Genomic DNA, 19,749 nt, shown 5'->3' on the forward strand with positions numbered 1-19,749 from the left:
TCCAGTACACACACGATGTTTGCACAACCAAATGCCCTTCCTGCAGTTCCAAAAACAGAAATCTATAGAGAATCGAAACTTACCCCCACAGTGCATGTGAACGCTTGCGAACTAAAAAACGAAGGTCGCACCCGAAACGTGTTTTCGATTACAAAAAATTTGGTTGGTATAGTTTTCATCTACAGCTCCGCTCCCACGAAGACAACTCCTCAATTGGAGTTCGTTTGCCGGTGCCTCCCGAAGAGCTCTCGACAAGGGTGTAGTAGCCAATACAAAAGGGGAAGAGTAGTGAAGCTCTTACCCTCCTACTACTTGCTGTGCTTCTCTTGCTTGTCGCTAAACTTCTTAGCATGAACAAGGCTCTGATACCATGAAAAGATGCAGGGAGGAAGAGAGCTTGAGCTCTTCCAAGCACACACACACTCACACAATCCCTAGAAGAGAACACACAAGATGAGATGCTGAAAATTGTTGTTCTTCTTCTTCTCAACTAAAGGGTTCTACCACAAGATAAGGGAAATACAACATAAGTACTAAAGCACTATATACATGGGGTCAATAATGTGAACATGCTAAGTGAGTGAGCTAGCAAGATAAGTATGTCATAACTTAGCGGTGGACTAGTTGCTCGTGTAGTCCAGCTATAGAATCACTGGCGAAGATCTATCATATCAGCATTCTACCAAACACGACAGTGATGTAAGTCGCAAAAACGGTCACCCAGGCATATCATAAGTGTTAGCTCGTGTTGAGCTTGACATCTCAACAACAGCATTACAAAGCATGGCACTCACATACAAAGCATCAAAGGAAGCATGAAAGCACCAAGCAGAAGCACTAAGTGGCATCAAGAGAAAGGTCTACATTAAAGGCATAATGAATAAAACAAAATGTGGACATGATAACAAGAAAGGAAAAGAATTAAACGAGCCAAATCCAATAATATATGGGGTTGATTAGGTGTTGTTTAGAACAATTTTATAATATTTTTTTCATAATAAAACACTATTGCTTAGAGTTTTTACTTGAAGATTTCTTTTGGTGCAACTTTTTATGGAGGTCTTCTATTAGGATTTTCCAAAGAGCTTAACTCTACCTTTTTTAAAGATAGAGAAGTAGAGGGCATTCCTTTTCTTCTATTTGGAGTTCTATTTGTAGTTGTTGTATGTTGTTCTCCTTGGTCTAATGCTATAGTGGCATCTAACATTTTTTGAATCGATGATGCTCGAGTTAGCTATGTTTAGTCATTTGAATAAAGATCTTGAGAACACAAAAATTAATAATTAAGGGCATCATTATTTAAATAAAATACCAAGAAGAAAGATAAAAGCTTGATCAACTTTACAGTATTTGTTTCATTGAAAAAATGATGCTCTATATATTTAATTACACTTTATTAACATCATGGGTTACTTCTTGAATCTTTATCTTGCATCTTAATCCTACCCATCACACATTTTGTTTCTTGGAGAGATATTTAATATTTCAAAGGTTTTTTTATGTGTCCATGGGCCAAGCTCAATTGACTTATCGAATCTATAACATACTCTCCTTACACACTTTTTGAATCTATAAATGCACTCTCCTAAGAGACTATATATCTTTATCCATAAGTGTTATCCTATGAGCATGTATAGCTAATACATAATTGTCTTGCAAAAACTTGATAAAAAACTCTTCTGAAGCCTCTTACAAATAATCAAGAGCTTCTCTTTGCCACCTTGGAAGCTTGTAAGGTCTGATGTTTGCACATATGCTCCTATATAATCTTTGAAAAGTAGCTTTCAGATAACAATTGTACGTGCCTTCTTTTCTTTTTTAACGTCTCTAATTGTTGACACTTTTGTGAGAACCATCTGGCCCTTCCATGCTTCCTTCAAAAGACTGATAGATTTTCCCTTCACAGCAGGTACATGTTCTACCTTTACAATTGTTACCTTACTAGAAAGACCTATTCTTGCCCCCAATTTTCTTTTTTTCTTCTTTGTTCTTAGTATCTGAGAATAAAAAATAAAGAATATAAACAAACTACAAAGTGGGTATCCCATGAGAATTTAGTTGGAATCCTTGGAGCCCCTTAGATCACCATAGTGGGATACCTTGAGTGATGTATGGAAATTCAGTAAGACATTAGCTCTCAAGGGTTCCCAATGCCCTAAAAACCTAAATAACACAAGATTTATGTTATCAACGTGAAAAAAGGTTTAGTAAATTACTTGATGCATGCAAAGATATTGTTGTTGCTCTTAGATATTGTTGATGTTACCGAAGATGTTGCTTACCAATGGAGTTGATGTTACCAATGGAGTCACTATAATTGATGATGCCGTTCTTGGGAATCTAGAGAATGCAACAAAAAAGCCAAATTTGAGAGGGTTTAATAGGTTCACATATCTGAAACTAAGAAGTGTTTTTCCTTGAAAAATAGCCTCCTTGTCCAAAGAAAGAGCCATTTCTAATTGGAAATTGGAAAAATTTAATACTAATCAATGTCCTTGGGAAAAGTGCCCTTGTGCTTTTTGGAAAAGACATGTATTTTTAAAAAACATCCCACGTTTTTTTTTTTAAAGAGCTAAGACCTCGTTGCTATTTAAAGAAAATCTTTACAAAATCTCAAACTATAAACATCTAAACTCTGTAGGACAGGAGATCAAATCACAAATATTCATTCCACTTAAAGGCTAAGGTTCAAAGGAAGGCTTGTTTTGTTCCATTGGATAACCAAAACCTACATTTCTTTTACCCACACTAACCTTCTTGCTATTCCCAATTTGTCCCTTGCTATTTCTAGCATTCGATCGTTTGATCTGATCATGGCCATCACTTGTAGGGGTTCCCCATGCAAATTTCAAGAAGTAAATATTTTTTACCATGTTTACTATAGGTGCTTGTCCTCCTTGGGCTGCATCATCTTGTTATCTTGTGGCCTAAAGCTCCTATTGGTATCTCTACCAAACTGGATAGTCACCTCTTCTATGTCCTAGTGTAGTATAGTAATAGCATGTTAATCTTGCTTTTCTTGGTCCGAATCGACTATATCCTTTATCTATATTGCCATTCATTTGAGGTGTTCCTACTACTGCCACTTAATTCACAGCCTGCCTATCCTTGAGTCACTCGTGCATGTACTGTGGGCGAAGAATGGTGAAGCGTGGGCCACTAAAAGTGACACCAAGGTAGACATAGGATGAGACAATCTCCACAAGATCCCCTCTATATGTGAAGCTCAATTGGGATGTGAAGGGGAAAGAGGTATTGAAGACCATTACCTTGGTTTTACCAAGGTTAACAAAGACGTCCCATTGAGTGTAGAAGTCCTGTAAGGCATCCAGTTGTGAAGCTCCTCGACAGAAGAAAGCTAGGGTGTGTAATATATAGTGAAGGTAGATAAATGGTGTGTGGATGACTCTTTAAATAGGCTTTGTAGACCATGCCCATTGGGTTAATATGTTAGTTTTCGTGTCCATCAACCAATACTGACAATCCTGATGGACCCTCAATTTTGTCGCATTTGGGCCCTACAGATAAAGGGAGGGTGTCTTCCAAATAACTCATGCTCCACACAAGCATGTAGCATAATGTGTAGTGTGCCAAGACTTTCTTAAAATCTGTTTATAGGCCAACTTGCCTTAATAGGTCACCATCAAATGCATTTAGGGTGTCACATTGTTCTAGATGTTTTCATACCATAAGTCCTCTTCTTCATTATGGGGCTCTTACATACATGAGCAAGAATGAGCTTTAGAATTATCCAGTCCCTTTTGGAACGAGGTGCCAAATATGGCGTAGTTGGAAAATTGGTTCAAAATGAAGCCCAAAGCCTTTTTAAATGCTAATCTGAACATGACCTCCCACACAAAATCTCCTTCATTTAATGCATTGCAACACGGGGTTTTGTTTAACGAAGCCCCTTGTGGAAACTCCCCCTTAAATACAATTTTGTTTAGAAACATATGCAACCAAACACTTAAAATAGTACTTGCTCTTTGTATACAAAAAGGAAAGTGTAACAATCTCGTGTTGTATGAAGTAAACATTACATTCTCCACATTAGAATAAAGAAACATGGATTAAATGGAGAAGGTTTAGTTATTAAACTTGTAAATACGTCATAAAAAGAGTTGTGAGACTCTAAATTCTTAAAAATTTACATTCACTAGTTTTTCACCATTTCAAACGACCCGCGCCCAATCCGCGCGCCTGGCGGGGGCGGTCTGAAAGCAACTAATTTCAAAGATATAAATCGTGGCGGGAGCAATTCGCGCTTTGCAAAGACTCTCTGAGAGAGAGAGAGAGAGAGAGAGAGGGAGGGAGGTCGACCATAGCACCCACGTCGTGTCGGAACGAAGGACGACATCTGCAGTTCCGGCAGAATATCAGCTTCTCCGTCATCAGACGATCACGAGGACGACCACGCGATGCCGTTTCCTTACGATTTTTCCATCATACATCCCCTGCAATGCTCTTCTTCCACCGTCCAGTGGCTGCCGGGGAAAACTGTAAAGGGAGACTACTCCGTCCACAAGCTCATCGTCGGGTCGTCGTACTCCCTCGAGAGCAACGACATGAACGGACTCATCGTCAACCAAGTTAACTTACCTTTGACGGAAAGTGATGAAAACAGTACGACGCCGGACAATTCGACGGAAAGTGATGACGACACTGCGGCCATATCGATATTGGAAAGAGCACACGCTAGCGAAGATGTATGATCCATCAATTAGTAGCATACCAATGCTAAGCATGGACTGATATCTGTGTTGGCGCTGATTAGATCAATCCTTTTCAATATAAGTGCTCTTGCAACGAAAGCACGAGAGAAGTTCGACAATAGGTTACGGTCCGGTGCTCTCATGCGGGTTAGAGCTGAGATCATGATTAGGAAGGGGATCTGTGATTAAGAAACTGATTAGTTTGATATCACATTTACAGAATTATGTCCATGGTTACGTCCATCTAAGAGCCAAAGCAGAGAAAAGTTATCTAAGTTAATAATCCGTTAATTATTGTCATTCACGCGCATCCCGCTTCCAGTTTTCAGAACTTTTGGAGAAAGATATAAGATCAATTCGTCGTCGTGTATAGTATTTAGGTGTATATCAACAATCGATATTCAAATCGGGCTACAGAGACAGTATAATTTGTGGAGGAGCAGCGCTTGCTTGTTTGTGCAAGTGCACTGCTGTGCTCGTACAATTTCACCCAGTGTCTTGTTGATTCAAAGTTCTCCGTTAGTTTAATGGAAAGTTTCTATCAATGAATGCGAATGTAAAGTAGGAAATGTTTAGCTGCTTAAATCTCATCTAAGGTAGCATTTACTGACTTGATTAGGGAGTGCTTATAGCTTAAACCTTAAGAAGGGAGCCCGGACATATTGTTTGGGTTTTAGCAGAAGGTGCAGGTGTAGGGCTTTTCTACTCAAAGCACGTGTTGATTTTATGCAGATGACGAAGGGGATGACGATGTTAAAGTGGCTTTATCACGAAGGCCCGGTGAGGAAGGCCAGGCACATGCCACAGAGCCCGTTCATGGTTGCGACCAAGACACTCCACTGGGAGGTGAACGTTTTCGACTGCAAAAACCAACAGCACATGTCGCTTGACGGTCCGGTTCTGAGATTGCAGGGCCACGTCTCGGAAGGCTTTGGCCTGGCTTGGAGCCACCTGAGAGAGGGCTTCCTCGCGAGCGGAGGCAACGATGCTCGCATCTGCATCTGGGACCTCAACGCACTCCCAACCGGCCGAACCATCGTTGCACCAAAGCACATGCTCGTGGTACTTCGCCTCCCTCTCCTCTTAATGCAAAATACTCTTCTCTGTTACCTACAGCATACCACAAAACGCTATCTGCACACAGTGAAAGGTCCTCTTCTCTGTGACCTACAACATACCTCAAAACCCTAGGTGCACAGTTCTCAATGTGCACACAAAACCCCCAGGTATATGTTTCTCTATACCAGATTCTTAACTCGTGCATCTGATGCATTTTGCTTGTGCATCTGATGCATTTAACGCGTGCATCTTGTGCACTTAACCTTGTGCTTTATGTCCTCAATGTCCTGTAAAGTATCAAAATCTATGTAGTGCATCTTGTGCACTTAACCTTGCGCTGTATGTCCTCTATGTCCTGTAAAGTATCAAAATCTATGGACTGTCTTGTTGACGGAAACACTCCCAAGTCCCTGCAAAGCCCAGAGCTCAAAGGGCTTCTATGTCCCTTGGAGATTCGATTACATTTATCTTGCATGGCATATATCAATACTTTATTTTCTGGTTGACACCTCAAAGGTCAGCCGACAATACTTCAAATGCTGTGCTTGTGCAGTCTCACGAAGGCCCTGTTAGAGATGTAGCATGGCATTTGACACAAGAACATGTGCTCGGTTCTGTGGGACATGATTTCCGTCTGGTGCTTTGGGACACTCGTAGGGCAGGTACCAATCCTTTGGAAGCAAAAGCTCACAGGGCAAAGGTACATACTTGTGGCTTTACTTGCATTCAGTTTCCATGAAGGGTGCTATGACAATGTTCACAGAAAACCTGTATTATACAAAATACATACCATGGGACAACAGAGCTTATGCAAACTACATACCATGAGCTTATGTACTTCTATCATTATTAGGCCTCACAATCTTAAATCTCTTCAAATGTTTGGAAGCTCGAACAGATTGTCTGGCAAAGTGATGAACCGACTGTGCTGGGAAGCTCTTTAAATGCAGGGATTAGAGATCTATGGCTGTTGTATGAACTGAGATTTCACAATCAAGAACACTGAGATGGCATGTGATGGTTTCCCCCCCCTCTTTGCAACTTTAAATGCTAGCAAAAAGATGTGCATGTCAGGATGTTGTGACATGCTCTCCACTTATGTTTGTTAGAGCATTCAAAAGCAGTTGCATGCATCAAAGTTAAGAAGAAAAAAGAAAAGGATTGTAGGTTTTGATCAGCAAACAGGCAAGCAGAAGGCATGGTACATGCAATGGGCTGGCTACGCTACCCAAAAAAAGATGCAATATCAGTTGTTTTTGAGCATGCAGGATGCACATGGTACCAGGTGGATCATTGCACAAATTACAGGAGATACGAATAGAGAGGGTCTTCCTCGTTGTTCGGAAACTCTCTTTAATAACAATCCATAGAACATCTTAAAATGCCATTGCAATAGCATTATTGGTGTATATGCTGCCCTAGGTTTGAATCTTAACATGATGCCCAGCAATGGGAAAGCTCTGGACTGCAGTCTTTGGTAAGGATTCAGAAGTCTGGTGGGCACACCCATTTGAAGAGGATGATTGCTGTTAATCATGTATAAGCAACAACTTTTTAGTCAGAGAAACAAAGGTAGACAAGGCAGAATAGATGATATAGTTCTATATAGCCAAATTAAGGCCAGAAGTGTAGGGGCCTGATTATTACATCTCCACCTTTCATATCACTTTCATATAATTCCCCTAATTATTGTTAACTTTAAATACTTCAATTATCCATGATACTCCAGTCTCTTCCTCAACAACAAGAACTAGCCAGTAGATTTCTCAGTTCTCAAACCATGGCTCTGATACTATGTAAGAATTCAGAAGCTGTTTGGTGGATGCACATGATTGAAGCGGATACTTACCATGAATTATGGTGAACCACCAGTTGATTAGTCAGAGTAAATGACACAGGCAAGGCGGAAAAGATGACAGCATATTTTTAATCAGAAGTACTGTTTTATATTGTAGCGGCACAATTTCACCGATTTTCATAACTCTTTGACAAGGTGTTCTCATCATTACCAATTATAATTAACATCAAATACTATGATTAGCCCCTTATAATTATTTGAGGTAAAGCCATATGATGTAGTTCGTAGTGCCCTAGCAGTGATAGTAGTGATTATTTGAGCCAGAGCTGCCTGATCTAGTTGTGTCCTAGCAACAGTTCTTCAAGATGGTTACTCGAGTCAGAGGCTTGCCCAGAACTATGTAATAATGGTTACTTGAGTAAGAGGCTTGCCCAAAACTATGTAATCTAGTAGTTCCATGCCAGTGTCACTACCTAGCCACAAGAACCCTGATGATGCATATCCAAAAGCATGACTCAGTCTTGCTCATTATTATCTTTTGCTAGGTCATTTTTGAGCTTGCTGATGGCTTTAGCCCTTAGGGACTGACTGTGGTAATGAAAACGGGCGAAGGTAGGGCAGGGGTGTGGAAATCGAGGGGGAGGCTACAGCCATGCTGGTGTTGCCATGGCTGCAGCATACACGAGATAGAGAGCGAGATAGACACGCTAACAGTTATGAATCGTTATTGATTATATCGATTGACGTTGGTTACATTTATATACGAGTATAAGCACCGATTCATTTGCATCACTTCGTGATGGGCGTTCACACTCATATAGTGGACACGAGCATTAATTCCAACACTCCCCCTTAATGCGAATGTCCGCATAAGGGTAAGTGAGAGCATGCTATGTGTCTAGTGATGTATGTATTGTGAATGCATGAGACATGATATATTTTGTTTACATCATGAGTGAACAATTGAATGTGGTGAACAAGGTTAAAAAAAGTATATGAGTGTTGATGTCGATGTTGATGATGACGAAGACAACTTTAGGTACTCCATTGGAAATAATGATGTCGGTGATGCTTTATAGCCGCAACACTTTTGATTCTCTTTGTGAGCTTGAACCATCCATTGAGCTCTCCCCCTCAAGCACATAAAGGGAATGAAATGTAGTTGCATTTGTACATGTCAAAAGGAAATTAATATATGAGTATGAGTTGAATTATCAAAAATATAGATGTGAGATGATGTTATTTACAAGTGTGTATGTACAATTAAGTTTAATTTGTCATCACTCAGAGGCTGATTCGTTTTCAGCTTGTCGAAGACCAATGTTTAATTTTGGCCTCATGGATGCTGTAGACACTCCAATGGGCTCAATTGCCTCTTTGGGCATAGTTGTTTCTCTCTTGGGGATTCGTAATTCCCTGTTTGGGTTGTTGTTTCATGCCACTTTGGGCGCTTAGGGTGGACGATTATATCACCCATAATTTTGTTTTAATATCATACCTCGTGGGTGTGGCCAACACTCCAACGGGTTGATGCCTCTTTGGGCTTACTTTTCGGGTCTTATTTGTTTGCTCGGGTCTTATATTAGTGTCCATTGTAGGACGGACCTCTTTGGGTCCTTTTACGGGTCACTGCCCATTGGTAGGTCTTTGCCTTTTTGTGGGTCTTTGCCCTTTTGGTAGGTCTTTGCCTTTTTGTGGGTCTTTGCCCATTTGTGTTGTTTATTTGTTTGTTTGTTTATTTCTTTTAATCATTATGATTATTATTATTTGAAAAGTTTTTATCATTTTTGTATAAAATGTCATGTGTGCACGCAAATAGCCTGAAAGAGTAGGCATGTTTGCGCTCACGAATAACCTGAATGTTTAGGCATGTTCGTGATGTGAGTTAATTATTAAATATAAAATTAATTTTTGATTGATTATAAAGAAAATATAATTATTATTTTTTTAACTTTATTTATTTGTTGATTTGTTATTAGTATATATATTGTGATTATGCTAATGGGAAAACACAAATAGCCTTAGAAAGTAGGCAGGTTTGTGTTCGCGAATACCCTTAATATTTATGTAGGTTCGTGTATTTTAAAAATTATAATTATTGTTAGTAAAAGTGTGTGAAGAGGGGTTTAAAATATTGAATGTTGGGTTTTTTTTTTTTTAACTATTGGCTGTTGCGATGAGATATATATTATAATTCTTATCAACGTTATATAGTAAAATAAATTTTGCTTATGGAAGTATTAATAATATTTACTATATTTATAAATTATATATACGTAATATATATAAATATTTAAGATATATTATTATTATTATCAATGTTAAAGTGAGCGTTTTCTTACGCTAAAGGGTCGCACCTGTGATGTGCAGAGTCGTGGCGACGAGGTCGAGGGTCGCACATATCAAGCGAGGGAAGGTGACCTCCGTTCTTCTAGTCGTTCTAGTAGGGCCTCGAGGGGCGATGAATCTGTTGGGCTCCAATGAGCAGCGCTGGTGGAGTGGTTGGATTCTTGGCAGTGTGCGGGAAGGCGGTGGTGTGATTACGAGGATCGGGCTCCACAAGCCTTCACGAGAGTCGCGTAGCAAGATGGAGGTGGCGAGAGAACAAGGTTGGTTGGCTTTGCTCGAAGGGGTACACGTCGAAAGGCAGGCGAATTACACAATTATGGAGACTTTGGCTTGCGAAGATGGCGGAGGCGATGCAGGCCCACACAAGCTCTCCAGAAAAGCAGGCGATGATACCATGTGGAAATCGAGGGGGAGGCTACAGCCATGCTGGTGTTGCCATGGCTGCAGCATACACGAGATCGAGAGGGAGATAGACACGCTAACAGTTATGAATCGTTATTGATTATATCGATTGACGTTGGTTACATTTATATACGAGTATAAGCACCGATTCATTTGCATCACTTCGTGATGGGCGTTCACACTCATATAGTGGACACGAGCATTAATTCCAACACTCATATAGTGGACTTCGTGATGGTTACTCGAGTCAGAGGCTTGCCCAGAACTATGTAATAATGGTTACTTGAGTCAGAGGCTTGCCCAAAACTATGTAATCTAGTAGTTCCATGCCAGTATCTTTTGCTAGGTCATTTTTGAGTTTGCTGATGGCTTTAGCCCTTAGGGACTGACTGTGGTAATGAAAACGGGCGAAGGTAGGGCAGGGGATCTCAACTTTCAAGCATAAAAAGGGGTAGACTGATCATGAAATTAAGGACGGCATTGCTATGAAACTTTTGGGTACAAGGCTGACCTCTCCAAAAATCTCAGCGGAAAATCTTTAAGTTTCTGCTACAATTCCTACTCATTTGTCATCTTTATGGCAGTGTACCCAATCCTCCTGCGGCTGCCTCTCTTCCTCCCTTCTTAAAAAATCTCGTGTCTTGTGGGGAACCACATAACATTTGTCCTTACATTTTCAACCAGGCCACTATGTTAGCAGTATTAGTCTGGTCATTTAGGCAGCTTTTCTGTCTTCATGTGAGTTAGAGACCCAGACTTTTAGGAGAAAAACCAAGGCTGCCATTCCCTCAGACCGGGCAACTTCCAAACACCATGGTCTCGAATGACTGGACAAAGAATTAAGATAAATGAAATATTGGAACTTGGCGTGATAGAGGATATCCTGCCCTTGTTTTGAGGGATTTGCTTTTGTGTTTGTAGCTGCACAACGTAGCTGCTATGCACTTCAAGGGGACATCCTGCCCTTGTTTTGAGGGATTTGCTTTTGTTTTTGTAGCTGCACAACGTTGCTGCTATTCACTTCAAGGGGACCTTAGTTTCAAACTGGACTCATTCATTGCCATCACAGTGTTTTAGTATAACAACTCTCTAGGTTTCAGTAGTGCCTCTTGTCTTTTACTCGGTTACAAGAGTCCCTGCTGCAGTAAGCATGTCAAAAACCACTTTTAATGTGCGCGTCTTGCATCCTCTGCACTTATGTGAATTGTGTCAAAAGACTCTCTGTTCGCATGCTCTTCTAGAAGCCTTTGAAGTTTGTGCACATCTTTTGAAGATGGGCCTTTCTGCACATCCTTTATAGAGAGTAAAACAGTTCTAGCATCAATGTGACTTGCATATGACATGGAGTCTTCTGTTAGAAGTTAAATTAACATTACCCTTGTTGTGAAGGGTAGAAGCCCCTTTGAATGGGAAAATGCAAGCTACACGGACAGCCTGATCTGTGATTTGAATGGTTGGTTTGAGTTCAAGGCATGCAGGAACTGGCGTATTATCCCTGGCTGAATTGCTGAATCTAACTGAAACTGGGCAAATCATGCGCTGCCTCAAGGAGCTGCTGATCAGTGTTAGGAAAAAACCGTGCGCAATTTGGGAATACCAGTTGAAATCTGTGTTGGCCTTGACATTAAAGATGAAGATTTTGAGAATTTCAGTCATAAAACCGGGTGATGTGCAGATTTCTGAAAGAAAAACTGAACCAAAGTAAAAATCTGTCCTTATTTTGATTGGTCACAGGAAGAACGTTTTTTTTTTCTAACACTGCTGCTGGTGTGGCAAAGGAGGGCTGTAGTGCCAAAAACTGGTCTGCACTGTCTGGGAAACTCTGGGAATTGCTGTGCAATGGAGTGGGTTAAGTTGTATTATGCAACCGGATGCATCCATTTACTACAGCTGTAGGTCCGGCAAAAACATACTCCAAGAAATATATTTCTTCTACTACCCTTGCCCTACCTGTCCTGTAAACTTTGGCGGATCTAAGGAGTCAGAAATGTAAGAACTAGGAAAGTCGGTGGCTTTAGCTACAATCCAAAAGCTCTCAAAGTTGAATATACATATCTGAACAGGAAAGGGATTGCTAAGAATAGCATAGAACCAGTGGACTGGGGATATGCACTTGAGGCCTGCCAATGAGCCACGCCAGGGTCCTGCATGAAGCGGGACAATAATCCAGCCGCACAACAAGATCGGGCCGAGTGCATGAACCAAGTAGCGGAGACTGCCCAAAACAGATTTGTATGGAATAGTCTCCATGTAGCGAGCTTCATCAGCAGTAGAGGGCCCCATATCAACAGACAACTTCATGCTGGGAGCGAGTGGTATAGGTTTGCCTTTCAGGTTAGCCATATCATAACGATGAAGAATCTCATCGATAAATTTAGACTGAGATAACTGTATGCCACCATGAACGTGACTTGAACTCCAAGACAGTAGGACAGGGGACTGCCATCATGAAGAGGAAAGGCCCGTGAAATCTGATTCTTGGCAGCATCCAAGGCCTGGATACGGGTACTGAGAAGCAAGATGTCATCCACATAAAGACCAAGGTTGACTGCTTCATTGCTTTGTGGAGACGGCATACCTTATCAGGTGAAGCAGCGAGCTGGTGCGGCCAACTGTCTGCGAAGACACAGAGAGAGACGGAGGTAGTTGAGGAGAAGCCTTTGCTTCTTGTTCTCCTTACGGGTAGCTAGCTGAGCTTTGATTAAACAGAACTGATGGAAAAATTCAATGCTTGCTCCATTTGCAGCAAGTGGTCGAGCTAAGGGTGTATAGTTGGTAAGGAAATCGAAGGAATAGGTTATGTGGTGGGTTGCCCCAGTATCAAAATACCATATGTCCGTGGGAAGAGTAGGAACCAATGATAAAGCGGTGCAGAGTGGGCTCTTCGGTGGGGTAAGAGTCGACCGCAGAGAAGTTTTCTCGTCGTCATTGTGGCCGAGAGGTAGAGGATAGCTCCCTCTGCTTGGTGCGGCAATCCTCCAAATGCCCACTGCGCTTGCAATAACGGCATGTGACAGAACCACCAGAAGATCGAAAACGAGGTGGGTCTGCAAATTGTGGACGTCCTGGATTGAACCAGGGAGTTGTGTTAGAAGGCCGATAATGACCTTGTGGCTCAAAACGCCTTGGTATGGGCTTGAGGGATGAAACCATTGCAAATAGATTTATTGGGATTGCTATGTCCTGTGCGGAGAACCTCCTCTTGAAAGATCTTGGCAACTAGCGATTACAGTTGCAGATTAGCTACAGAGGACTGGGTAGTTATGAAAGGCACTTCAAGATGGGGGCAAGGCGGCCAAGAGTAGCACCGCTTGGAGATTTTCCGGGATGGCAAGACCGGAAACCGAGCAATGTCTGCCAATCGTCCAACAATTGGACATCGGATTGACCTTCAGTCATGCTGGAGTTGATAAGTCTTTTAACCAGGGTGACCTGGGAAACAAGATCAATATGCTCGTATGTGGAGCGAAGCAGACCCCACACAGACCTGGTTGAGGAACACAACATCTGAACTTGGTGGTCGCCAAGGTTAATGATTATCTCAATTCGCATTGCAACATCTCGTTGCTTCCAAGCATCTGGATCAGCAGGTCCAGGGCTGGCTTCAGAGCCGTCAACCAGGGGCCATAACGTGGCACATTGGAGCAAAAGCTCCATACGTACACGCCATAGGAGATAATTGGGCCCAGTAAGCTTATCTAAGTTATAGGAACGATTTGAAGAAACCACAGGGATTGGGGTTTGGGTTGGGGTTGGCGCCAACAGAAGCCTTTTATGAGGAGGAGTCCGGATCACATACACAGGAAGAGGACTACTGACAGACGCTAGACTAAGAACTATAGAGAACCTAGTTCTCGAATCTGGATAGGGACAGAATTGATATGAAAACTGAGCTGAATTGATGGAGGACCCAACTGGTAGTTATATACAAAACTGTGCTGTCATGGGAGAGTCGTTACTAAGGACTTAATTTGTTACTACGGGTTTATCTACATTGTAAATGTTTGTTTTAATGTCTAAGGTTCGACAAGAAATGTCTTAACTGATCCAGAAAAACTAACCCAGCTTGTGTTTTTTTGGAAGTTCCTGAATCCTAACCTGGCGGCCATCTTGATTCCTTTGACAAGACTCACAGTAATTCCATATGCATCGCATATGACACACTGCCTTGAGTAGGCTAGCCTTAGACAGCGTAAGCGCTCCGCCCTTACATTGAGCTTGTCACTAATATGCTGACTGGGACTCCATGCACTGCCCATAGTTGTTGACATGGGCAGCGAACTTTGGCCGAGCAAAGATGAGCCATTCATTTGCGGAGTTCCAACACTTGCACTTTATAAGCAAGGGCTGCTCTGGGAAGTAGAACTGTGTAAAAAGGGGTACCAGATGTTCTTATGCTTATCTCACTGCTGTGACCTGTTCTTGCAAGCCCTGGCAATGTGCACTCCTGTTTATAGCCAGCCTTAGGTGTCCTCCTCATCTCGTGTAGGCGAAGTATGCAAGTCGTGTTTGAAGCCACAACATGATAAACTCAAAAATCAAACCCTGACATCTACTTAAGAAAATAATTACATGTTCTCACGAGATATGGATACACGATGAAAACTGGCTTTAGGACTCAGTTTTGCCATCATTTATCAATGCTTAAAAGGCAGCTTGCTTCGGCAAACCATCCTCTCTCCACCTGGAGAGACACACACACACAGACAGAGGGGGAGGGAGAGAGAGAGAGAGATGGAGATGGTTGTGATTGATCATGCTAAGACTTGAAGGCTTCATGTTTCAGGTCAACTGTTTGGCATTTCATCAATCTAACGAATGGCTTGTATCTACTGGATCAGTGAATGGGAATGTTAAAGTCTTTGATGTGCGCAGTTTTTCGAAAAGCGTACACACGCTCAATCATGGGTATGTTTACACTAATGATTTCCAAACTTACCTCGCATTTAAGATTGAGATGGAGTCTAGTTTTGGCCTACTTTCTCTTGAAGTGAGCTTTCTCTACACAGGGGGGCCGAAGTGGTCCAGATCGGTTGGAGTCCACACAATGATAAAATCCTTGCATCTGCTGGAGTCGATAAAGAAGTGTTGATTTGGGACCCGACCAGGTCAACATATAAACCATCGTGACTAGTTCATGCAGCTTACAGGATGTTTAACCCTTGGTGTTTGATGCCAATAAGGATCCTCTTTGTTTTACTGCAGGATTGGAAACCCACAAACTCCTCAAGAAGCAGAAGTGGGACCTCCAGAGCTGATGTTTGTACACAGCAAGCACACAGGAGCAATATCAGACTTTTCTTGGAATCCCAATGAAGAACGGGTGATTGCAAGTGTTGCAGAAGATGAGAATCTACACATCTGGAAGATGGCAGAACGGTTCTGAAGTGGACTGATAGAAAGTGGTATGTAGATCCGGAAGTGGTAAATTTACATAAAACAAAACATAGGTCCTGAACATGGCAAAGGAGATGTGATGCTTTCCATTTCATGCTATCCCTACCATATAGTGTACATACAAAGGAGATGTGATGCTTGTCAAAGGAGATATTGTGATGTTTTCCATTTCATGCTATCCCTACTATATAGTGTACATACAAAGGAGATGTGATGCTTGTTGTGAGGTGAAAAAAGGAAAGAAAAGCCTGCCTCTATAGCCCTTCCACCTCGCAAACTTGGAATAACACACACGAACGGGGGCACCACCAGCCACCGGCTGGAACAATTCTCTCACTCACCACCCAACCCACGCCAGACAGACAGCAAAAACAAGGGCACCATAGACCAAAGCAAACACCCAGCAATATATTCCAGATCAAAACATCATACAAGCTTCTCTCGACACAAAAGCCTTACTCACACAACCATAAAAAAACTCACTCAGGCCTGTCAGCCGAGGATACACCACATCCCTGATCACCACGAACACTCTCGCCTGCCTGCTGTACCAACCACACCAGAATGAACCCGGTCACTCTCACTCCAGAAGGCGCCCACACTAGCTAACCCTCGAGTCCTCTGCGACCCATCACTTCTGCATGTGTCGTCAGCAGCAGCTACACCATCATCTCTCTCTCACTCTCTGTGCTGATCCTCTGCCAGCTTCACAACAAACCCAGGCAGCTTATCTGCCTTGCTACCGGCCCACCACCAAGCAGCAACACCTGTCTTTCTCTGCTTCACTCGGCACCCTCTCTGTCCACTGTCCTGTCTCCTAGGCGGCCCACACTAGCCTGCCTGTCACTTGCAGCTTATCTGCTCCCCTTTATCCATGACAGCAGCATCACCTTCGAGGCGGCTCCACACTTCACACGCCTACTAGGCTTTCTCCTGCGCTGTTTTCTCTGCACCCCTTCAGCCTGACTGTGCCTTGCGCCAACCACAGCCCGTCAACCCACACATCATGCTCTCCACGCTCTCTTCCACGTCTGCAGCTACGCACTGTCTCTTTGTTCACACTTCTCTTCTTCCTATATCAACCACGCCTCTGCAAGGCGGCCCACAAGCTTTCAGCTCTCTGCGCTGTCAACCAGCTTTGCTTTCTTTGCTAGTTCCTCTTCATACGGCTGCGTTCCAACCACGCCAGCCCACCACCAACCTCACAGCATTTCATACTCACCCGCACACGGGGAGACTCCCATACTACCTCTGCTGCAGATCACCAGACGACGGCCAACACTGCTGCGCTCTACTTCTTCCCTTGGCTTGGCTTGCAGAGCTGCGCCTCTGAGCCCCTCCAGCAAAGCGACCCCCAGAAGCCCCCCATTCAAAACAACGCGGCCACTTCTCTTTTTCTCTCGCCAGCTCGCCTTCGCGCCTCCCACGGCTGCTTCTAGAGTATACGTTGGCAGCGCTTCAGCGCTCCACGCCAACTTTGTTTTTTTGGCCATTAATTATTATATATATTTTATTTCACCTAAGATGGCCACCCTCACCTTTTCACACTCATATGCCCATGGCCTTGGCCCCATCATCAATTGCTCCCCCAATCTCCACACACCTCTCTCTCTCAAGGCAACATCGGCCCCTTCATATTTATTTGCCCATCATGCCATACCTTCAACACAAACCGGCTAGTGCCCATGCATCCTTTGGACGCGCACACACTTCAAGACGACCATCGAAGAGCTGGAACCACCTGCATACCGCTCACCGGACAAGCCTGCAACAAACCCAAATCAAATGCTGTCCACACTGAACACCTGGCCAGGCATTTCACGGCCAAATTCTTACACACGCCACGCATTTATATGTACACGAGCCCGAAAGACCACTCAGAAAAACGCCTGACATACTTTGCCACCCCCCCATCTGCTAGAGCATTCATGCTCAGCAGCATTCAGCAATTCCAGTAGTCATCCACCAGGATCAAAAGGAAACAGCAACTCACCATCCCATTCCCCAACATTCCTCAAACACCATGGCTGCATCATTGCACACCAAACATCCACCAAATGCATCAGAAAATCATTTCCATGCACTTCACCCACAACCAACCTCCCCGTCTTCAAAACCTATGGCATTCCAGCATTAAGCATCCCATCCATCAACACCTGTGAAGGCCAGGTTTCAGCATCTTGACCTTTCTGCGCACCAAAATCCACATCCTCTCCATCAGCAGTATCCACCAGCACTTCCAGCTCCTGTGATTCAGGCATCTCTTCACAACCATACAGCTCAACTGGTTCAGAATCCTTGTCATCCTTGCACTTTGCCTTCAGCATTTCAGCAATCCGCAAAGAAGCCTTTGCCACACTCTCAGCCATATCTGCATCCATCTCCACCTCTGGCTCCTGTTCATCCAGGCTAGCAATTTCCCAGATATCATCCTCAAACACTATACTCTCCTCACAACGCTCTTCATCAGCCAAATCTACCTGCATACCTTCTTGAATGTTGCCAACCCCCCTGGTATCATCGTCCAAAGACTCCCCAGCACCTAATCCATCAGATGGAACAACATCCACTTCATCCATCGCAGGTACCAGACCATCATCCAGCTGTCCCAGAAAATCCATAATGATGGAGTCTTCCTCCACGCTCTCCACATCTGTATCCAGAGCCATCTTCACTTCATCACAAGTCTCTACCCCATCCTCCACCCTTTCTGTATCCAGCAAAGAATCATCCTCAAAGCATCCTGTATCCAGCTCCTCTTCCTTCTTATCATCAGCCAATCCCAAGGCATCATCCTCCTTACTTCCATGTGCATGCATATCATCCAAATCCTCCAAACGATCTCCAATAGAACCTTTCAACTCACTGTCCTGTGCAGCCACGACGTCCTCATCCAAAGAAGAATCCACTGGCAATTTCTCATCTTCACTTTTCTCCTTCACCTGCTCTTCATCCACCTGCACCTGCTTAAAAGACTTTGGAAAAAAGTCAGAAGGCATATAAAACATACCCCTTTGCACCTGTCTCGGCCTTTGAGGTTCCTGTCTCATCAAACCTTTCATAGGACTCTTACCCACCTCAACCAAATTCACCTGCTTATCCCTCACAGACACAACACCTTCATACGGATAAATACCCATCTCCATCTCCTTCAAAACCTTGCCTTCCTTTTCCCTAGCAATGCTAACAGCATCATCAAATGACCTGGGATTCTTTAACTCAACCCTGACCCTCAAATGAGGTAGCAAACCATCAACAAACAAGCTTTTCTTCAAAAACATTGGAGGAACTTCCTGCTTTAATGCCATACACCACTTATTCCACAAACATGTAAATACCTTCACAAAATCATCCAGTGATTGCCCATGTACCTGCTGCTTCAAGATGCTCAGCTCCTGCCAAAGCACACTAGAATCCTCCACTTGCTGAAATCGCTCCAAAAGTCCTTCTTTCAACCTATCCAAGGTCAAGACACCAGCATCCTGTGCTTCAAAACCCTTAAACCAGCTTCGGGCATCTCCCTTCAAGAAAATCCTTATCATCCTCAGAACCTGCTCTTCATCCGTGACATGATTGCTAATGCATGCCAACTCCATCTGCTCCAAGAAATCAACCACATCTTCACCCTTCCTGCCATGAAACTCCGGATAGGACCACATCTTGACAACTTGTACCAATCCCTGAGCTCAACTCAGCGGAACACACGCCCTTCTAGGCAAAGAACAACACCAGAGCCACTCCTCAGTGGGGGCACCAGAAGGATGGTAGGTGAAAAAAAGAAAGAAATACCTGCCTCTATAGCTCTTCCACCTCCCAAACTTGGAAAAACTACCACGAACGGGGCACCACCAGCCACCGGCGGCTGGAACACTCTCTCACCATTCGCCACCCACCCACACCATAAGACAGCTCAGAACCATGAAGGACAGATGAACATTCAGCAAAAAACATATACAGCATCAACCATGTACAAACTCAGCAAATACACCAAAGACCAGGACTCTGGCCAGGATTTACTGCCAAGGGAATCAC

General features: G+C 43.2%; 1 protein-coding gene across 1 annotated transcript; it reads left to right on the plus strand.

Annotated features, from left to right (window-relative positions):
• The first annotated feature begins 4,418 nt into the window (after positions 1-4,418).
• Positions 4,419-15,742, plus strand: LOC147614444 (histone-binding protein MSI1-like). Its single transcript, XM_086780534.1, has 6 exons — positions 4,419-4,706; positions 5,445-5,774; positions 6,325-6,471; positions 15,107-15,228; positions 15,330-15,428; positions 15,526-15,742. Exons 1-6 carry the CDS (start codon positions 4,419-4,421, stop codon positions 15,704-15,706), a joined length of 1,167 nt encoding a protein of 388 aa, XP_086636660.1. The 3' UTR covers positions 15,707-15,742.
• Positions 15,743-19,749: the final 4,007 nt, after the last annotated feature.

The sequence above is a fragment of the Cibotium barometz genome, chromosome 42 (assembly GCF_041138505.1).
Source record: "Cibotium barometz isolate CiBa-2024 chromosome 42, ASM4113850v1, whole genome shotgun sequence".
NCBI lineage: Eukaryota > Viridiplantae > Streptophyta > Polypodiopsida > Cyatheales > Cibotiaceae > Cibotium > Cibotium barometz.

Coding starts and splice junctions, on each gene's coding strand:
- LOC147614444 (XM_086780534.1), top strand. CDS start 4,419: ATGCCGTTTCCTTACGATTTTTCCATCATACATCCCCTGCAATGCTCT. Junction 4,707..5,444: donor GAGCACACGCTAGCGAAGAT/GTATGATCCATC, acceptor GATTTTATGCAG/ATGACGAAGGGGATGACGAT. Junction 15,229..15,329: donor GTACACACGCTCAATCATGG/GTATGTTTACAC, acceptor TTCTCTACACAG/GGGGGCCGAAGTGGTCCAGA.